The 18777-nt window shown below is 49.5% G+C and overlaps 1 protein-coding gene across 3 annotated transcripts in view; it reads right to left on the bottom strand.

Moving 5' to 3' along the window:
- RLF (RLF zinc finger) overlaps positions 1-18777 on the bottom strand; it is a 916587-nt gene that overhangs the window by 454739 nt on the left and 443071 nt on the right. For all 3 annotated transcript variants that reach the window (XM_069622735.1, XM_069622737.1, XM_069622736.1), the window contains one exon: positions 7080-7282. In XM_069622735.1, the coding sequence (XP_069478836.1) occupies positions 7080-7282 (203 nt within the window). The remainder of the gene's footprint in view (positions 1-7079; positions 7283-18777) is intronic.

Genomic DNA, 18777 nt, shown 5'->3' with positions numbered 1-18777 from the left:
ATTCAGAGACAGGTGCCTCAGGGCGGTGACATAGTCTTCCACCGACTCACCCTCATGTTGTTCTCTCATCCCAAAATGATACCGTTCCAAAACAGTACTTATTGACAAAATGTTTATCCAGTTTCGCCAGAGCCACATCAAAATCATTTATACCCTCTTCTGCAACCAATTCACTGACATTGGGTAAAGTCTCAAAAATCCGCTGGCCCTCATATCCCAATAAGTGCATAAGCATCGACACCTTCCTTTCCACCAACATGCCATTCCCACAAGTAGCTTTCACATAGTGGAGAAACCCTTTCTTCCAGGGACCCCATTTGATCCTTGGGGGTCCAGGTGATGGCAAGAAAATCTGTGGGCCCGGTATCCCGGACAAAGCCATGCTTGCACGGAGTAGAGTTATGAGATACCCACACCCAGCAGAGCGTGACAAGCACAAATGTCAAATGGCAGGTACTTTGCACTGTCAATGTTGCTGCAGAGATGTTTCGGGCACCCTCCCAATGTCAATGTCCTGCAATCAAGACTGCATACAACCTGCAGATAAAAAAACATGCAGTCTCTCACCTCCTTGAACTGCTGCTGTGGTCCCCCGTGTTGCCAGGATCGGCTTGCCCCACACGTTGCACACAGCAAATTACATGCGAACGCAAACTCATGCACGATGCATCGTGACCTTTCCACGTCCGCTTGTAGGAGCAAACACACACGGGTGCCTCAAACGTGTGCGCACGACTCGCCGATGCGAGATCGCGCGTCTTCCGCACACGTGACTCGGATGCAGGGGAAGCCACAGGGTCCTTTCCTCGGCTGCTGCGCGCGCCCGTCCCAAATTGAACGAGGGACTGCGTTAGCGCTCACCCCGCCCAGCCACTCGCATGCGGGCGGGGCCCCGGGCAGCTCTGCGAAGCCGGGGTTCCGATGCGGCTCACCCCGCCGAAATCGCAGGAGCGGCAGCCGGCAGCCTAATGAACTCTCACCAGGTCGCTGCGGACTCACGGGCGACCGCGTATCCAGCTCCTCCTAACAGCGGTGTCTTCCTTCAGACGCAGAGATCCAGGTGAACAGGTAGGGCAGCTCCCACTCACAGCGGCGCCTGGTCGGGGGTCTCAGATCCTCAGCGCTGCACACAACGAAATCGCGGGCCCATCAACAGGCACCTGTGCGCTTAATCCCATCCTCGTCGCCATATGAAAAAGCAGCAATCCACGGCAATATGGTTGACATGTAGTTTATTGACTAATTACAAGTCAGTAGGCAGAGACCCCCAACCATCTCCACAGTATTACAACAACTGACACAATCAAGAGTAAACCTTCCATATTATGTCACCGGACTGCAGTCATGGCATTCTTATTACATAACATTCTTATCAAAGTATTCTGCTACCCTAACTGAGATGTAATCACAACAGTCAAACAATGGATACTCCAATAAACCATCAAATAAGGAGCTTCACATTTAAATGCTCTGCTGACAGCATAGTGTGCTAATTTACAAAGCCCTAGTGCAAAGCCCTGTTGAATTTTCCAGGTTAGCGATGTCCAGTAACATGTCGAACAAAGGCATCCCCCTCATAGCGCTAGTGGAGAATAAAGGCTGCATGGCCTTTAGGCTCTCTGCTGCCAACAGGGCACATGCCTTTCACAAGCCCCGACTGACATTAAGACTTCACAAATTCACTATTCATATACATTGGATTGCTAATCAAAATAGTTTTACTTCGCAATCTCAACTAATCCATTTAAAAAACTTTATGGCTTGGTGAATAAGTGGTAATTTTGGAAAACAATTCCCTGATCTACATACGACTCCCCAAGACCAAGAGAGAAGGGCATTTTGAAGTTTGCCGTTAGTAGGTCCTTACAACCAATCACCTTTGACTAGCCAATATGGAGTATTTTTTGCAGAGGCCTTGTCTGAAACATGGAGTGAGTTCAAAGCCCTAGGCAGAGATGTAGGCCCTACAGATACTTGTACTGTTCAGTCACGCAGTAGCTTCTGAGGTGTGTGTGTGTGATCATGGGAATCCGAGCCAACTGGTGCTTCTCTGGAAGACATTCAAGGGGTATTGAGCAGTGTTCTTAAGTACCAGGAAAGGTGCGCCTTAAGTAAGAAATTCTTGACTTGGAGTACAATGTAAAATCTGATTTGTCAAAAGTGCTAGTGTCTCCTTTGCTCCTTGTGCCTCGACGAAACTGACTGTATTAGCCAGTTAGCTCAACAGGGATAAGATGCTCACAGTTTCTGCAGCCATCACTGATCGTTAATTTGTGAAAACACGCTGGGCTGACCTACAATAGAAGGGCCGGACCTCGAATTAATAGTGTTGAACACCACCATAAAGCAAAGATTTACTGCGACTGATGAATGGGGAAATGAAGAGAGAGTGCTCCAAGTGGATTGCGGTGAGGAGGTCTGGTGGACAAAAGGACAGCTTGCTTCTTTATTGGCCAGTTGAGATAACAAGGGTCAAGCATCTGCCACCCTGTCAGGTTCTTCTGGGCTAGAAATTAACCGATTTAGAACCCCACCGATTACACCTTGTGGGACTCTTTCTACTGCACCCTTCTTGAACAGTGCCTTCACCTATCACCGCACGTCTTGAGGCCATGAAGGACAGCAGGAGGGGTCCTCACAAACTCATTTGTGATCAGAGTTATCAGTTGTACTATACTATTTCCGCTGCACTCCACTCCCACCACAAAAGAAAAACAGGAGTTTAGCCCAGTTACCAGGGTAACAAAGTCAGGGAGATCTCTGTTGTTGAGTAAGGCCTTGTCCACAACTTTTCTTTCTACCCCCACCCGATTCTTCCTGACCTGCAGGTATAAAATAACTTGTGTAGGATGAAAAACCAGTGGTATTGCCTCTGCTGCATGTAAGAAAAGGAGGAGATCCAAGCGTCAGTAAATTGAGAATCCCCCACTGACCACCACATAAAAATGAAATGACATGGCCTTGGAAGATTGCCTTGATGGATTTCTGTGTACTCCACTTATTTGACAAAGGCTTAGTCCCGTAAAATTGCATATCTTCCACTCCTGTATATCAGGGCATATGTGGGTCGCCTCCATCTACAATTGCCTACTTAGAATACCTGTGTTTACTAAACACAGAAACCAGTTTTCGTGATGTCTACGGCTGCATCAATGGCACTGTTGGAGCTCATCTAATCTTACAGCTCTTCCCTACTACTTCATGATTGTTGTCAGACAAATATTGTAGGAAGTTAGCCATCTAATACCATTTTTGTGGTTGTAGCCAATTGTGATACTGCAGGCTGTTAGAAATGCGGTTGAAGATACTTTGTCAGTTAGTATGCTGCATGCAGAAGTGGGAGTGGGAGGGCTCTCGGTGGACTATCACAATTCTACCGGTTATTACCCTCAGACTATCCCTGCACACTTGGTTGCTGTTCAAATTGGTGTAGACTGGTTTTAAGTCCCCATGCTTCTCAAGCTGCATCTTCTGTCATAGGCCAGCCTGATTGGCGGGCCACCAAAATCTTTGCATTTTCTCCTGTGATATGTTTTGAGGAGAGGAAGGGGGGGGGGGGGGGAGTGGGAATTGGCTTTGGCCAGCCCGAGTAAATGTATCAACAGTGCAAAACCCTGTAAATTCCGGAGATATGTACCAGATTTGCTGAAAGACTGCTGCCGAAAATGAGCTGATGGCGTCCTTGGAGTAGATATACTGGCTGGACCCAGACTTTACGCCCTACACACCCTGCTCCCTTGTAGGTGAATTCCTATTCCCGATTCTGCCTTTGCTTCCTGCAATCATCCAGGTGGACTGGCTATTCCTTTGTGGGACATTTGCCCTTGCCTCTGAAGTGCTACTTGTCTGGTAAGCCATTCTGGCCTACATGCCTAAGGTGGGGGGAGTCTTCATGGCCTGGATGGCGGGTGACTTGGTGCTGGCCTGCCTCAGCTCTCCTTGGTTTGTCATGCATCACCTTCTGCCTTTTCCCCTGCTGTGGGACAGTTTCCTGCTGCCAAGGATGCCCCTTTCCTGTCCCCTTGAGCTAGCCTGGAACGTTAGTGGGGTTCTTCCCATACTCGCGTCTACAGCCGCGTGGATGTGGATGTTACTCCCTCGCGAGTGTTCAGTTTATTGCTCGTTTTGGTTGTCTGTATCCTCGTTTTGTAGTGGGTCCGCATCTCCACTACTCCGAGTCCCAACCTCAGCTGCCAGAGTAAAACCTGATGCTCCTGGGACAATTTCTTCCAATTCAGAGCCGCCAGTACTTGTCCCTGTGTAACTGGAGTCTCTCTACCCTTTGTATCTTCCTCAGTGATTCACTGGGTCTTGGAGTAGTGCAGACTTGAGGTCTCATCCCTCCTACCAACCATTTCTTTCAAATGACTGGAGTAGACTGAGTCTTCTGCAACCAGCTTTTCCTGGCCTGCTGGTTCTAAATCATAGGTGGGAAATTCTTCTTTGGGGTTACCCTGGGGCTGGCTTCACCTTCTGTTGCACCTGTGGGGTGGAACTAAAACATACCTCTATCATGTCACTGCAACGGGCCAATGGGATTTGGCCTCACTAATTCCTGTGGAAGAACTTTTGGAAACTAACTCCCAAGTACCTTATAACTGGGACATATTGCCCGGGACTTTGGAGGACAACGACCGGGATTTTGGAATGTACCAGTGTTTAATAATAGGTTTTAATAGAATCATTGCAGTTCACTCTGCTTAGGATGAGCGTTATAGTAATCAGTGATTGTTGTATTGTTACTACGCCTTTCTAAAGATGAATTGGGACCCATTTAGGACCAGTAATGCAATTCTATTTACTGCCCATTGTACTGGCGTGGTTCTTTATATATGTTCCAACATACTTAGCCTTCCTTTTTCATACTTACATTGGCCCAATTACTTACTGGTTTGGTATGTCTCAATGAATTCCTTTACTGCTATATACGGCTGCATTCTGGTGTATGCACCCAAGTACTTATCAGACTCTGGTTTCACACCCGATGCAATTCTAAATATATTGGGGGGTAGGGGAAGAGGAGGAATATAAAAATGTAGGATACTCCTTTTGAGCAAAGTCACATTCCACAACGCCACCTAGTAGCCATTGCTAGAAGTTCACCACTGGCTCAGTCACATCAGCAAGGCATGCAAATTAGCCCAATGCACGCCTTTTCTCCATGTGAGCTAATTTGCATTTCCACAATGCCTTGCTGACCTCGAGGTGAACTTTGTATTTGTATTTTATTGTGCACATGTAAGATTTATTCAACATTGTTGAGGTGGAGGACTGACCAATCTGCTATGTTACCAACAGAGTGTGTTTTTGTGTTAGTGGATAAAGACAGGGTGGTGGAAAAACCTCCCGAACAGGAAGAATTTCACCTCCATATTGATTAACTTGGTGCTACTGTTCCTATAGACTACCAGAATATAGGACTGGCAAGGAGATGTTCCTTCAAAGTTTAAGACATTTAGGTGTAGCTGTAGGGTGTCCCTGAGACGTGGCTGTATCTACCTCCGACGAGGATTCTTCCCTCAGATCCCTAGGTGTGGGTGTAATCCATTTGGTTTTCAGAGGCTTTTGAGACTTCCTAGACTTTTTCCTCATACTCTGCTACTATTCACCAGAGGGTCTTTGCTAGTTTAGGAGTCCTGGTTAGGCTCATTTCCTCCTCCTCATAAAAAGACCTTTATCCCATAGGCCCTTGGTGAAGCACAGATTATGCTTCGCCAACGCCACATCTTCCAGGATCTTTTAAAGGACTACAGGAAGCTTTAATTTCTAAAACATGGGGAACAGAATGTGCACTAGTTAACTTTGTGGATGGTGAAATAGTCCTCACTGCTGACTATATGAGTTAGTAGGGTGATTCGTGTTTATTACATCCAGTTGAGTGATCTTTTCTGATTGAGGTGGGTCCTTTCCCATTTTATGCATGTTTCCTAGTCGACTGATTCTTCCCGGGTTACTAGCCTCACCGCAGATGGCCTTTTTGTTGACCTGGTACACACAGATGACATGTCCTTAGTTCAAAGTACAGAATTCTGCCATTGATTAATTAGGCCAGAATCTCCCGGTTGATGTTGCATTTGCTGCTGGTGTCCTCCTAGATGGCAGTCAGTTTGGGGAGGAAGAGGACTGCAATTGTTTTGCAGTAAACTGGAGTGCACACTCCATCGGTGAGGCCCATCAGCAGAGGGATTTTCACTATAAAATGTGGTTTACTTTTCTATCATGATTTTCTTTTTGTGCTATGTGGGACGGCATGCTTGCCCATCTGACCTTGGATGGCTTTCCTCACAATGTGCTCTATTTCAGAAAGCCCTCATGTACTGCCACTCAGAGCTGCTAAGTATTGCAAGGTCAGTCTTGTCTCACCAAAAGAACCACCACCCCCCTTTGAAGGCCTGTCCCTGATCGTTTTTGTTGGAAAACGCTAGCAAGGTGAACACTCCTTGGAAACATGGTCTAGGTGGGGCAATAAAAGCATTTGCCATGCAGGCCTTAAGATCACATGTCTTACAGTCCTTGAAAGACTGTCACTAGCGATGACAGGTTCCATCTCAGGACCTCAGGCTGTTAGCTTTGTCCTTGCTAATTCACTTCAGAACCAGACATGTCTTAAACTGACTCAATGATAAAAATTCTAATTCTTCAGCCAAAATGGCAAAAAAGATACAAGGTGGTGCTGGGTTTAAAAAGGCAAATCAGCAAAGAAAACACACTGAATTCTTACATCCCCCAAAATGAATATTTTGAGATAATGTAGAGAACTCCCTAGCAGTAATGGAGGATAGAAAATATGAAAAGGAGTTCCTGATGGGCTTAGCCTAGCCACCTCATTCGTAGGGTATGAAAGACCCAAAATAAAGTGGATAGCCTACTAAAATGCAATGGCAAAATGTATGCCACGAAATCCCAAACTGATGTGGAAGTATTGAAAGCATTTGGATGTCTGAAAGACCCAGTGCTGCAGAGCATATGGAATCTTAACTTGTGCCCATAAATATGGTTGGCAACAAAGTCAGGCAGCTGTTTTTAGAATTAACCAATAAGTCTCTGCCAAAGACAAAAACAGCAAATATGACACTAACCTCTTTAATTGCTTCTTCGTTAGGCAGCATAGTGCACAGGCAAGAAATATAGGATTGTCGAAAAGATTCAGTATTTGAAGTTTCTGTAGCTTCAGTGCACAGTTTTGACAAAACCATGGCTTGTGCTATGGAGTTGGTCTTCATCAAGTGTTTTATTCTTAACTCAAGAAATGAGGCGCCCTCCTTCTCAATGAGCTCAGCAACTACATCAGAAAAAACAAGCTCAATAAATAAAGTATCACTACTAACAGCATATTTTAATCAAAGTGGACATATTGTGCAAATAATGAACACTTGGCATTTACATTCTAGAAACAAAGCAGCAATACAGTACAATTTTGAATTTAATTAGCAGAAACTCTTCAAACTAATTTTGAATAACTGAATGTGTGGGTGTAGCAGTAATACATTGAGGCTATGGTATGGTATGGTTATAAGGACCCAATCAAGCAATATTCATGCTGCAATGTGTCACTTCTAAATAGGTTACAACAGTAAATCATTTTAATTTAAATTACTTTGTTCATCCCAGTGTTCAGGCATCAAAATGTGCACTAACCACAAAAGGTAATTGGCTAGTGGAGAGTAAGAAATGGTGTGTTTGCAGGTGGAGAATTGGGGTGCAAGTGACTTTAGCAAGGGAAATAAAGAAAACGGGAAAGAAAGGCAGATGGACAGAGAAAAGGTAAGAGTGAGATCTAGTCGCAATGGCAATGTTAGCTATTGAAAATCATCAAGTATGCAAGAGGCCAGTGGCAGGATTGCAGGTGGTTTGCCTCGTAAGGCCCAATTCCCTCCTAAGCAGACAAACCGACTCCCCTCCAAGATATCCTACCACCTCACATTAAGCACACATGTCTAACAGATGTCACCCACAGGCCTAGCCATTAGTCGTGGCTCGATTAGTGCTAATTTGCTAAGCTCCCCTCTTTAGTTTTACCACCCAACCACACCAGCGAATAACCAGACCCGAAACAGTGCAGCCTGTGGGCTCTCCCCTATGGGTAACATATGCCCAGGTCACTGCGAAAAACCACAGTAAATAAGAACAGAAGAAAGGAACAAGTTACTTACCTGTAACTGTTGTTCTCCAGCATGGGTCTGGCATGGATTCACATGCTCATGAATATTCCCCGTCAGGCTGGGAATCCTCGGTAAAGAAAAATCAGTATCAGTTTCGTTTATGATCTGTCTTTCGTAGTAGTAACCAATCACTGATCTGTGTCATACTGACCACAGCCAATGACTGCCCTCTCCCTAAGCCCCGCCTCTGGCAGCCATCTTCAGATTTGGTAGCACGTGAAGTGGCAGTATGACCAAGTGAAGAGCCGCAGAGGGGTAGGCGGGAGGGTTCGCATGTGAATCCATGCCAGACCCATGCTGGAGAACAACAGTTACAAGTAAGTAACTTGTTCCTTCTCCAGCATGGGGTCTGGCATGGATTCACATGCTCATGAATAAAAGAATACATAGCAGTACACACATGCACAACCACGGGAGGTGGCAAAGGCTCAACATTAAGCATCACATCCAAAACTTAACATTAAGCAATTCTTACCTCCTCACCAGGCTCACCTTAGGCGAACAGGTTGCGCAGCACTGCTTGGCCGACCCTGGACTCCTCCCTGGAATCCCGATCGACGCAGTAGAATTTCGTGAAGGTGTGCGTCGACCTCCACGTAGCAGCCCTGCAGATGTCCAGCAAGGGCACACCAGATAGGAACGCCGTGGTAGCTGTGATCGCTCTGGTGGAATGGGCTCTCGGACGGCCAGGCAGCGGTCGGTTTGCCAACCGATGACAGTACATGATACAGCCGGAGAGCCATCTGGAAATGGAAGCCTTCGAGAGAGCCTTCCCCTGATTGACAGGTCCAAAGTTCACAAAAAGTTGTGACGTCTTCCGAAAACTCTTCGTCCGGTCCACGTAGAACTTCAGCGCTCTAGCCACATCCAGCAAGTGCAAAGTCCTTTCAGCCGACGGCGACGGGAAGAAAACAGGCAACACCAAGGGTTGAGGTGGAAGTCCGACGGCACCTTGGGCATGAAGGAGGGGTGCGTCCTGAGCACTACCCTCGTGTCGTGAAAAGTCAAGTACGGGGCCTTGCAGGAAAGGGCCTGGATCTCTCCCACCCATCGTGCGGAGGTGATGGCCACAAGAAACGCTTTTTTCCACAACAAGAACTTCAATGGAGCTGAGTGCAGAGGCTCGAACAGGAGGTCCCATGAGCTTGGTCAGCACCACGTTAAGCTTCCACGCCGGGGCCGGGGCCTTCACCGGTGGGAACGATCTGAACAGTCTCTTCATGAATTCTTTCACCAGACGATGAGACCACAAAGACGTCCGTCCCATGGTTCTGGTGTATCGGGAGATCGCAGCAAGATGAATCTTGATGGAAGCGTGCGCCAGTCCAGCCTTGGCCAGCATCAGCAGGTACGGCAGTACTTGAGGAGCCGTAATCCGTAGAGGGTTAATCTTCTGTGCGTGGCACCAGACAGAGAACCTCTTCCATTTGTGTCCGTAGCATTTAAGAGTTGAGGACGCCCTGGCCTTTGCAAGAACCTCTCTGCAGTCGACCGTTATGTCGTAACCTCCAAACTCTAACGCTGCAGGAGCCAGGCCTGCAAGTTCAGCGACTTCGGGTCGTGATGGAGGATGGCGCCTCCTTCCCTGGAGAGAAGATCCGCGTCCACTGGCAGCTTGATTGACGGGGACGCTGACAAGTTCAGAAGGTCCGGGAACCACATCTGCCTCGGCCACGCAGGTGCGACGAGGATCATCCTGCACTGTGACCTCTTGAGCTGGTTGATGAGCCGGATCAGCAGCGGCAATGGAGGGAACGCATATAGGAACAGGCCCTCCCAGGGGAACGAGAAAGCATCGCCCATGCTCCTCGGGTGGGGAAACCTGCTGGCGAACCTCCGGCACTTGGATTTCGTCGGCGTCGCAAACAGATCAATCTGGGGTGTGCCCCACCGTCGGAAGAGGCGGTCCACTAGATCCTGTCGTAGTTCCCACTCGTGGCACGAGCGCAGCTCTCTGCTGAGCGAGTCGGCGATGGTGTTTTTTTATCCCTGCCAGATGAAACGGCACCAGAAACATCCCTTGGGCGACGGCCCAATGCCACAGATCCTGAGCCTCCTTGGACAGGGCTGGGGATCTGGTACCGCCCTGCTTCCTGATGTAGAACATGGTGGTGGTGTTGTCGGTGAAGATCCTCACCACCTTGCCCTTGAGGGACGGAAGAAAGGACCGGAGGGCCCAAAACACTGCACGGAGTTCCAGGACGTTGATATGGAGGGACTTCTCCGTCAGTAGCCAAAGGCCCCTCGCGTGCAGATTTTCGGTGTGCGCTTCCCACCCTTCCAGGGAGGCATCCGTGGTCACTGTCTTCTGGTGGCCCGAGGTCTGGAAGTCCATGCCCGCCGTCAGATGCGCACGGGTGCCCCACCACCGGATCGCGGGTGCCCCACCACCGGATCGCTCGTCGGAAGCTCTCGTCGAGTGTGATCCTGTCCTCGAAGCTGCCCGTCTGGATCCAGCGAGCGTCCAGGAACTCCTCTAACGGGCGCATCCGACGCCTGCACAGGCGGATGAGATAAATGCAAGAAGACATCATTCCGAGGAGGGACTTAATGGACCTCACCCTGGCCGCGTCCGCAACCAGCATCCGCTATACCTTGCCCAAGATGGCCCTCGTCCTTTCCTCCGACGGAGAGGCCAGAAGCGCCACTGTGTCGAGCTTCACTCCCAGAAACAGTGCGTCTTGAGTGGGCACCAGGTGGGACTTGGCGTAGTTTATGGAGAATCCCAGGTCCGTGAGTAGTTGGACGGTCCTTGCTGTGTGCTCCGCGGCAAGCTCCTTTGTCTTTGCTCGGATGAGCCAGTCGTCCAGGTAGGGGTAGAAGTGGATCCCCTCCAGGCGCAGCCGCGCCGCTACCAGTGAGAGGCACTTGGTGAACACCCTGGGTGCCGACCTCAATCCGAAGGGAAGGGCTCTGAACTGGTAGTGACGCCCTTGGACTACGAATCTGAGAAACTTTCGGTGTCCCTTTAGGATCGGGATATGGAAGTAGGCATCCTCCAAATCCAACGACGACAGGAAATCGCTCTCCTCCAGCTGACCCAGGACGTGCTGGAGGGTGACCATCCGGAACTTCTGTGCCTTGATGAATTTGTTCAGTCGTCGTAGGTCCAGGATGGGACGCCATCCTCCCGTCGTCTTCTTCACGAGGAAGTATCTTGAGTAAACTCGAGCCCCGAAGCCTCTTTGGGACGAGCTCGATGGCGCCTTTCTTGAGCATCGCCTTTACCTCCAAGAGAAGTTGAGGGACGTGATGTTCCTTCCTGGCCACGGGGGGGACGCGCGGGCACTTCTTTAGAAACTCGAGCGCGTGACCCTGGGCCAGGGCGTCCAGCACCCAACGGTCGGTGGAGATGGACTCCCACACGCTGACGAAGCTCGCCAGCCGGCCTCCCACTGGGGTGCTTCGGTGGGGGCCCGACCCCACGGCCGGTTCAGTCCTGCTTCGACAATGCTTTGCTGCCTTGTCCTCCTTGGCGACGACGGCGGGGTCCGCCCGACTTGCCTCGTCACCTGTAGGCTTCCTGTGACGACGAACGGGCCGCTTGACGATAGGTGGAAAATCCGCCGCCGGACCCTTTGGAGGCACCCTGCTTGCCTCCGCCGCTCCGAAAGGGCGGCTGTTGTTGCTGGAGAACACCAAGAGCCCGGGCCGTCTCCGTGTCCGTCTTGATGGCTTGTAGGGAATCGTCCACTGTTTTCCCAAACAGGTTGCTCCCGTCGAACGGCATGTCCAAGACTCTGGTCTGCACATCCTGAAGGAAGTCAGTTGCCTTGAGCCATCCACGCCGTCTAAGGCACACGCCGTTGCCCAACTGGCGAAATCCAGTGTCAGCGATGTCCGTCGCTATCGTAATGGCGTGGTCCGACGCCACTTCTCCTTCCTGCAAGATCTCTAGGGCCTCCGCCCTCTTGTCTGGTAAGAAGTCCAGCAGGGGGGCGATTTTGTACCACAATTCTCTGTCGTAGCGGGCTACGATAGCCAAGGCGTTGGCAGCCTTAATAGTCGTCGCTGCCGATGAGATGACTCTGCGTCCCATCGTGTCCAATTTCTTTCCCTCGCCGTCCGGTGGGGAGGTTGACGTAGAGGCCGAGCCCCCCCTTCCCCCCCGCTTTCTTCCTGGCCGCCGCGGAGACGACCGAGTCCGGGGTCGGCTGTGCTCGAAGGCACAAGGGGGCCGCGTCCGGGACCCGGTACTTCTTCTCGTACCGATCCCTTCTCGCAGGCGTTGTGGATGGGTTCTTGAGGAGGGCGAGACCCTCATCCCAGATATCGTCCAGTAGAGGTACAGCGAGGACAGTCTTCCTCGTGGTCTCGCGCCGTTGATAAAGGAAACCTTCCTTCTTCTCTTCCGGGCAGAGCTGGAAAAGCTCGGATGCCCTGGCGATCATGGCATGAAACTATCCAATCTCGTCGGGCGGGGAAGCCCGGGGAGAAGGTGACGACGGGAGATCCTCGTCGTAAACCTCGTTGTCTGTGCCCGTCGCGGCCGTGTCAGTCCCCGTATCATCCCCACGGGTCGTGGACGGGGAGGAGGGCGGAGCAGGGCGCGATGGTTGAAAAGGAGAGGTTCCTCCGTTGGTGGTAACGGCAATCTCGTCCTTATCTCTGAGCATAAGGACTGTATAGCCAACAAAATGGCCGCCGAGTTGTCTTACGGCACTGGTTGAGGGGAGTCCGATGGGCGATCAGGAGCCCCGTCGGCACCCTCGACGTTCTCATCGTCTCCTACGTCGGGGTCCCTCCCGACGGGCTGGTCTTCTTCCACGCCAACGCCGTGGCTTAAGACTTCGATCAGCTCCTCCTCAGAGGTTGAGGCCGAATCCACGACGACCTCCTGCCCCCCCTTTTTCTTCTCCATCGGAAGTTTCACGGGGGTCCTGTCGATGGGCATGAAAGAGGACTCCCTCTGCGGTGGCAGGGAGACTCTGGGCCCCGAGGTCACCACCACTGGTGTAGCCTCCACAGGCTGAGCCAGGGCCGCCGCAACTGTCTCGATAGAGGCCTTGGCTGGGTGGATTAAGGCTTTCACCACCTTAGGTGCGCTCACCACCTTCTCCTTGGGGGGGGGGGAAGGTCACCGCCTCGCTCCCCCTCCGATGGGGCCTTCGAGCTTGACCGGGGTCTCTCCAGGAGCTTCGCCGGATGCTTGGCCTTCCTCTTACCCGAGCCAGAGCGTTGGCTCGTGGTTGATGGCGCCGGGGAGGATGCACCCTGTCTGGCGCCCGTAGAGCCCGACCGTTCGGCGCTCCCGGTGCCAGCGGACTCGCGGTGCTTGGCCTTCTGTTGGACCCCCGTCGCCGGGGCGCCCTCAAAGGTCTTAGAAGACCGCTCGGACTTCTTCTTCTTCTCGCCTGACGGGCTCTTCCCTTCCAGCCAGTTGGCGAGACGCAGATGGCGGTCCTTCATGGTCCGCTCCGACATATTGCCGCAAAACGCACTGTCCTTCTCCACGTGCGTCTTGTCCTCATGCAGGCAGTAGAGGCAAAGGGAGTGTTCGTCTTCCTTAAAGACATTCTGAAGCTGGCATCTAGGGCAGACCCTGAACAGCTTTCCGGGCGTCGAGCTTCCCTTCACCTGGGCCATGATCGAGATGGGCCTGAGAAACTTCTGGAGTCCTCCACAAGCGTGGCTCGACGAAATCTTCACCCTTGAGGGGCGTAGAAGAATCCGACACGGGCCCCTGACGACGGGGAATATTCATGAGCATGTGAATCCATACCAGACCCCATGCTGGAGAATGGGTACTCTCGACACCACCCATCAAAACTACATATTTTACAGCTGCCTCTCACCATCTCACTAATAAAACCCCTTTTTTCTTACAGAGCACACGTGGCGAGGCTACCAAAAGTAAGAACAGCGCTATACAAGAACACCAATTTTACATTATGTCTTAATAGTAGCTTGGAACTTTAATGTTTCTCCCCTTCCAGTTTTGGTACTTTGGCAATGTATAGATTTAACGGGATTAGCAATAGTCTACGGAATGCTGATTTTCAGGTTACAAAAATAACAGGTTTGTTAAAACACAAAGCCCAGTATGTTGCTGCATCATTAATATTTTAGTATTCAAACAAACCACAGCCATTATACAGCAGAGAACCAACCAAAACAGTCCTTCAGTCAAACTTGCTGTGAAGAATGTCTGAACTAAAACAGTTGTCTCTTAACTAAAGATGTACAAAAGGGTTATGGTTGGTCTTGAAAAACCTATCACTATAGATTTTTTATGGGCCATCGATATGGTCTCTGTAGGAGCCTTAAATTATATCACTTCTGACAAAGTAGGCAGTAGTAAATAAGTGCTCCAGAAGGAGATAACGCTCTCCTCCATGTTTATTAAACGTTAACATTTTTGGGCATTATCCTTTATTTTTATAAATGATGTTACAGCAAGTTCACGATCGGTGGTTTGTATTAAACATGTTTCAAGAATGTTAAGAACCAGTCGCAAAGTATTTTATGTAGAATATTTGTAAACCAATTTAGAAGATCCTCCCTCCTTACAACACTATTATTTTCCCCCAGAAATGTCATGTAAATACGTGTAAACTACCATGCAAGAGATGCCCTCAAGCAGGTGGGACCTAGAACACAGTTAAATCAATCACTGCCTTAAGGCAATGTACCCCCAGGACAAATGTCAGAGTGCACAGCTTAAGGTTGACATGCAAAGACAGTGTACAACAAGGTAGTGATAGACCTACTTATTTGATCTAAATATATAAACTTACAGCCCTTAGAATTAAAGTTCCTACTGGGATAGAAAGTTAGTACAACCAATATATTCTTTCACACCAATATTATTACTATGCGTATTGTGTATATTTTTAAAGATCCCTCCCAACCCAATGCTCACTGCAACCCATGATCGGTTTGATCATCGTATATCTCAGACCATTGTCAGTACAGCATTGTAACGCACCTGTTCACTTAATTCTAGGAACAGCACCTAATAGGCAGTTTGATAACTACTTCAATTTTGCCATCCATATTTTCCTATGCATTAGACCATCAATATAGCTCTTGATTTGGTTCTTTGGCAATGGCACTTTCCCTTAACCAAGACACTATGGCAGACAGGGATGGAACGTGCAACATTTGTTGCAACCTACTTCTCAGTATTGAAAAAGAGCGTGAGAGCACATCTACTGAGAACGAACACGGGTCAAATACCCTATTTTTTTTTCACTGATTTTATTGAGCATTTATCGTTAGACTGGTAAACATCAATTGAACACAAAAAGTCACCCAACAGTTAACCCACTCCCCCTCCACTACCCCCGCACAATAACTGCCAACAACGACCATCTGGCAGGGACATACACAACATGACATTGAGATAAAGCTTTTATGTACTTAGTGGGTTCTACACACGGGGCGTATCTATGCCTCAAGGCCACCCCTAGTCTTCGGGGTTCCAGAGCCCAAAACGGCCTCAGTGGCAGTCTCAAATCATAGTGTCAGAGCGTTGCAGCCTTCTTTTAACACCACACTCCAGTCCAACAGAAAGCTGACCATCCTATCGTTGACAGTTGCTGAAAGATTTTGATACGTGACAATAGCCAGAGTTTTGAGAGCCAATCCTGTCTGGAAAGAGCGGTCGTAAGTTTCCATTTCTGAGCCAGGGCAATCCCTACAGCTCTTAGGATGGTTTCTATAACTTTCCGAAAGCTAGGCGTATCCGTATCCTGAGGCAGGACACCCAGCAGGATTTCTATAGGCAGCAACTGTGGGGAGACACCCGCTATGTCCTTGATCCATCTCAAGAGTTCAGCCCAGTAAATTTGAGTGGTCGGGCACTCCCACATGGTACCATGTTTCCTGCTGGCCACATCCTCTCCCAAAAACATTTTAGGGAGCCTTGCTGAGCGGTAGGTGCCAAGAATGCCAAATTTTAAACTTGTGCTCCATGGCCGCCGTATAGTGGGACCCCACCAGCATCGATTTACCCACAGTACCCCAGGTTGCTTCTTCGATCTCCGCACAAAACCTTTGTTCCCAGAGCCTTTTAAAATTCAGTCTCCCCTCCATGTCTGCCGTGACCAAAACTAATTCTAGAAAGAGCCTCTTTTCTTGTGCGAGATTCAGTTATAATTTTTTCAAAGGGGGTGAGGAGGCAGGAGAGCCTCTTACACCATTTGGGGTCCATCAAGATGCCCTTCACACGCAGTTATTCAAAGACTGATAATGGGGCTGTGCCCACGGTCTCAGCCAAGGGTTCGTAGGAATTAAAGGTATTCCCCCTAAACAGCTGAGCGGCTCTCTCCCGACCCATGTCAGACCATTGCTGCGTATGGCAAAGCCCCAAGTTGCACAGATCAAGGGGGGCACCCCACAGCGAGCTCAGCAGCGAGGGCCAGGAGGAGAGGAGTGTGGTCGGCTTGTTCGGTTTCATTACTCCCAGAGGACAGCCAATGTAGGGTGAGATCCAACGTGGCGGGGAATGTTCCTGGGCAGTGACAACAGAAGGTCTCTCACTTTCTTAGGGTGAGTGTGGGTGTCCTCTGTGCATGTCCAGTAGGTGCCCATGTCATCTCTCAAGTGATCCGTCATGACCCGGAGCAGTGAAGCTTTGTAGTATAATTGTAGTATAATTTAAAGTCTGGAAGCCCCCTTGGTCTCTGGTCATTGTACCATGCTTTGTAGCGTTGCAAAGAAGGTGTCTGGTATGGGGGTGGGGAGAGCCGTGAAAAGATACAAGAGACGGGGTGATGTTAATTTTTTTACTGTTACCATTCGGCCAAACCAGGAGTGTGTAAGGGGGCCCCAGTGTACCAGATCTGCTTTCATTTGCTCAAGGGTTGGGGAGTAGTTGAGGTCAAACAATGATTCCATATCTCTAGGGAGCCGAATCCCCAGGTACGGGGAGGATGTACCCTCGACTCATTCCACCTATTGTTGGTCATTGCACTTGATTTGGAAAGATTTATCTTCAGGCCCGAAAATCTGCTGAGTTTGTATCTGGTCCAGGAGACGTGGTAGCGATTCCGACAGGTTGAATAGAGAGTATGTCGTCAGCAAATAGCAACAGTTTGAAATCCTGGTCCCTGCATTGGATCCCCACAATCCCCTGGTCAGACCTAATTGCAATCACCAGGGCATAAGGGGGTGGTTGGAAGGGGGGGGAATGGGACAACCCTGCCATGGGCCTCTAGTGAGCTGGAGCGGGAAGAAACAGTGCCATTGACTGCCACCCTCACCACTGGGCCATTATATAGCGCAATACACCTAAATGTATTCCCCAAACCCATCCTCTGCAACCCTTCACTCATGTACTGCTATTCGACACAGTCGAATGCTTTTTCCGAATCTATGGATACAAGGTGTGCTTCTAGAACAGCCTCCCGGCCACCTCTAAACTTGCGGAAAACCATCTCCGGTTCCGGAAGCACCTTAAGACCTTGCTCTTTGCCTCTGCCTTTGCCCCCCTTCTCCCCTGTTGATCCGTTTCTTCCCTTGGCATTGTGCACCTGGCCACCCTCTGATCACTCAGGCCCAGGTACCTGCTCACCCTGCCACCCTTCTGCACTGCCTCCAGCCCACCCCCTGCACTGGGGTTGTGTATCTGTACCCGTATAGCCCCCCCTCCCACTTTTTCTGCACTTATCAGATATACCTTATCTGACTAACTTTCACCCACCACTTGCTGGCTGCACTACCATGATTTATCGCTCTTATTTATTCATTTATTTTATTTAGTATTTATTCTGTTCTCTCCTCTGTTCCGCACTTTCCACTCACCCCCCCCTTCGATGAACTTCCCCCCCCTCTTCCCTTTTCCATGCACTTGCGGTCTTAAATGTCACTGGGCCTAGTAAGATCGCCGTTTTCTTTTTGTTCTTCCTTGGTTACCCTCCCTTTTGCCTGGTCGCGCTCTGAAACACTTGTGTACGAGTACGATATAAATAAAATATCGCATTTTTTAGACCCCTGTGTGTGGACTCATGCATTAGGTTTAAAGTCTTATGTTGTCTGCCCCCCCCCTGTCTCCCTGGGATAAAGCCTACCTGATCCCCATGGCCCACAAGGGCAGCTGCTGGGCCAACCTATTGGCTATGAGCTTTGCTAGGATTTTCATCACGTCAGTATTCAGAAGGGAGATGGGCCTATAGGAAGTGCACTGGAGCAGGTCTTTCCTTTCTTTTAGTAGGACTACACTTGGGGCCGACAGCATAGATCGTGGATGGGAGCATTGTCTCTGGGGGCGAGTGCTTCCAATTTGAGCTTCATTTGCTCGAAACTTTCCATAGGGACTTAAAAAAATATATATTTTAGATATTTGTTTTATTATTGCCCATCTTTTTGGCCAATAATATTTCTGACCGAACCATTCCTTTAATTTCTCTTTGAGTTGCTGAAGTTCCGCCCACTTACCCGGAAACATTTGGGATTTTAGTTTACCTCTCGGTTGGATAGCCTCAATCTTGTCCCTCAGGATCTTTTACTCCTTCCCCCTCATCCTCTTTCTCCTCGCTCCCATTCCAATGAGGGTACCCCCTTATCGTAGCCTTAAACGCTTCCCAGACCTCTGCCACACTGACCTCACCATTGTCATTAACTTTCAAAGAACATGTTTTTTAAAAACATTTTTTTATTTATTTGTTTTGGC

The sequence above is a fragment of the Ambystoma mexicanum genome, chromosome 11 (genome assembly GCF_040938575.1).
Source record: "Ambystoma mexicanum isolate Mex_15411 chromosome 11, UKY_AmexF1_1, whole genome shotgun sequence".
Taxonomy (NCBI): Eukaryota; Metazoa; Chordata; class Amphibia; order Caudata; family Ambystomatidae; genus Ambystoma; species Ambystoma mexicanum.
Note: the sequence above shows the minus strand (reverse complement) of the source record. Positions and strands in the feature narration are given on the sequence as shown.